The following is a 3027-nucleotide window of genomic DNA, read 5'->3' as shown; positions in this document are numbered from 1 at the left end:
CTAATTTATTTATCATTTTTGTTTTTGGTTACGGAAACTCCATACTTTACGTACAACTCCATTATTAAATATTTCTTTAATATATATATACATTTACACATAAGCTCATTCACGCACAGACAMACACAATCACAGAAGAAGCGGTAAGCCCATTTGTACTGCTGTCTTCATTGTTCTTTCTTTTGGTTTTATATTTTCGATTTCTTAAAGATTTTCTTGACTAAAACAGAACTTTTCAATATTGCTAGTAAGACAGTTTRTAATTACTAACTACTAAAGAAACCCCCGATAAAAAGCTCTCACAATATGCTTTAAAAATAAAATATGTTTTAAAAATATTTCTACTTAATGCTATTGAAATGTGTGTGTTTTTTATACTGTAGCATGTGGTGCATATATTTTGTAATGACAAAACAATTATTATTGCACTTTGGCAACAATGGAATTTTTTTTTCTTTTTTTTAAGTGAAAAATTATTGAGAATTYGAAAGTTTCAGCAAAATTTAGAATATCAAGTATTTTCATTGCAGATTATAGTCGTAATTCATTATACTTAAAACACAGTCAATAAAACAATTTTAATTTTTACTGATTTTCAAAATTAACTGACGCGAATTAAATTGTTTTTCGAGCGAATTTCACTTCCAAAAGACAAAATAAAAAATTCACAAAATAGTTTAATAACTTCAAATAGCACTTGATCATCCGTTGAAGATCGCCTTGATCGTCACTAATGTATGTAAGTATGTATGCATAACCCTACCCGTGCTCAAATAGCCCCTACACCCTTGTACTCCACTTTCAACTTTTCACCACACTTATTCACTTTTCATCAACTTTATGTGATTATTATTCACATCGATCAAATGCTTCATCTGATCGCCATGCGTCAGTAGTGAGTTCGTCGTCGGCTTGCAGCCCATACCGCCGGCAGCGGCGAGTAGTGCGCGCCCAGTGATGGAACCGTTCGTAAGACCCTTAGCATAGCCATTTGCATGACCGTTGGCGTGCCCATTTGCGTGACCATTCGCTGCGGCTGCTGCTGCTGCCGCCTTTCGCGTGTTGTATGTCTTGCGGTAGAATTTTCCGAACAAATACAAGAAGATAATCGTGTTGGCGAGAAATATGAATGTCAACGCGCGTGGCATATTGCAGCCCTTGGCAGCAACTATGATCATGTAGCCCAAAATGAGCACGAATTGGATGAGCTGAATGGTAGTCATGTACTTTTTCCACCAGAGGTATTTCTGATATTGTGGACCCATGGCAGCAACCATATAATAGAAGTACATAATGATATGTACGCCAGAGTTCAGTATGCCAATGATGACACCCTGCTCACCTACAATAAAACAACAGAAATTGAGTTAGTTAAATTAATGCCACTCATTATGGAAATACCAGTTCACTTACCTGGCGCGTACTTCAGGTAACCCCAAGAGAAGAGTGCGGTGATGGTGTGATGATAAACATGCAGGAATGAAACCTGATTTTGCTTCTTACGCAGCACAAAGAAGGTTGTGTCTAGCAAATCGATGATTTTCGAGAAGAAATAGTACCAGGCGCCGGAGTAAAGCATCAAATTCTGTTCACGATTGCGTACGATCTCACATTTTTTRGAAAGGATCGAGGCGATGACGTTACTTTCTCTGATTGACTGTAAATACATATAAAGGAAAATGCGAAGTGTTACATCGAGGAAAAAAATAAATAATTTAATCAAGTTTTTATTTCGTAATCGATTCCTTAAAATATAACACCAACATTTCCAAAATCATAAACCTATATTCCACTAATTCAAATAAATTTTCATGCTGGTTTTTTATAGTTTTTGACATTTGACATATTTTTTTATTTTTAATGTCATGAAGGCTCTCATGTCATTGAGTATCTTTAGAACAAATATTTGGCGTCTAATTCWGCATGTATCTTAAGCAGGTCGTTTAGCAAAATGGAATACAATTTATCAAATTATTTAGAATTATCTGTGCGCTCATTGGTAAGCACAAAAATCTACTATTGGGTAAAATTAAATTTTTTATAATGTATCTTCGAAACCGAAAGTATTGAACAATTTTCGCATAGCAAGCACCCTCTAAAAGTTCGTTTTGGTTCTAATTAAATAAAGTTATTTAATTACGCAACATCTATTTTTTTTTTCTTTCAAAGTAATTATTTCAAACGCACTGGTAGGAACACTTTTTAAGAGGTTACATGGTTTTACGGGTTTCAAAAATAAATTTTTTTATTGTATTATTAAACTCTRCAACATCTTTAATATGTTTTCCTAAAGTTTCAAGTTGATCCGGGTAATAGTTTCGGATATACAGCCTTGAAAACTTATGTGCTCGAGGCTAGCTAGGCTAAGTGCGACGTTTTAAACGCGCTTTTCTCGAAACTCTCTTTGATCCTGTAAGAATTAATTATGCCAACGTGGGCAATGTTCAGTGTAAGTTTTTAATAATAAAAATTCTAACAAAATATTTCATTTTTTAGTAGAGGAAAAAATTTTTGAAAAAAGGCTGCTTTTTACCCGAGGGAGCTCATGTAAYTTCTTAACATAAAGAAGATCTTTAAGAATATTTCAATGTTTGTTTTTTTTGTTTATTAAATTCATCAATAGAGAACGCAAGTGAAAGATAAAAGCAAATAATGACGCCATTGATCCAGCTGAAAAGTAAAATTGGTGAACTTTTTTGAAAACATCATTATAGTTAATATAACAACAAATAACTGTTATAAATACTATACAAATTTTTAGGTTACATAATTTTTTTCTTTTTATTTTTCAAATTTGTTCTTACTACACTTATACTCATGTGCTTACCGTACGACACATCCACATAGAGTAGCACACTTGGAATGCATTGTAGATGACCATGACTTTCTTAAGATCATATGGCTTACGATCACGCATATATGCGGGTCCGATTTTGAGCACAAAGAGCAAATAGAGTCCAACAATTGAAACTACCGGTCCAGGCGAGCTCATAAGGAACCAGCTGTCCACCGTTTCATCTGTAGGGA

At 33.9% G+C, this 3027-nt stretch overlaps 1 protein-coding gene across 2 annotated transcripts in view; it reads right to left on the bottom strand.

Annotated features, from left to right (window-relative positions):
- Nucleotides 1-430: 430 nt before the first annotated feature.
- LOC108967666 (elongation of very long chain fatty acids protein 7) overlaps nucleotides 431-3027 on the bottom strand; it is a 24674-nt gene continuing 22077 nt past the window's right edge. For both annotated transcript variants that reach the window (XM_018931238.1, XM_018931239.1), the window contains exons 3-5: nucleotides 2828-3018; nucleotides 1414-1657; nucleotides 431-1342 (exon numbers count right to left, since the gene is read on the bottom strand). In XM_018931238.1, the coding sequence (XP_018786783.1) occupies nucleotides 819-1342; nucleotides 1414-1657; nucleotides 2828-3018 (959 nt within the window). In that variant the 3' untranslated portion in view covers nucleotides 431-818. The remainder of the gene's footprint in view (nucleotides 1343-1413; nucleotides 1658-2827; nucleotides 3019-3027) is intronic.

Source organism: Bactrocera latifrons, unplaced genomic scaffold (genome assembly GCF_001853355.1).
Source record: "Bactrocera latifrons isolate USDA-ARS-PBARC rearing strain unplaced genomic scaffold, ASM185335v1 scaffold_194, whole genome shotgun sequence".
NCBI classification, from domain to species: Eukaryota; Metazoa; Arthropoda; class Insecta; order Diptera; family Tephritidae; genus Bactrocera; species Bactrocera latifrons.
Note: the sequence above shows the minus strand (reverse complement) of the source record. Positions and strands in the feature narration are given on the sequence as shown.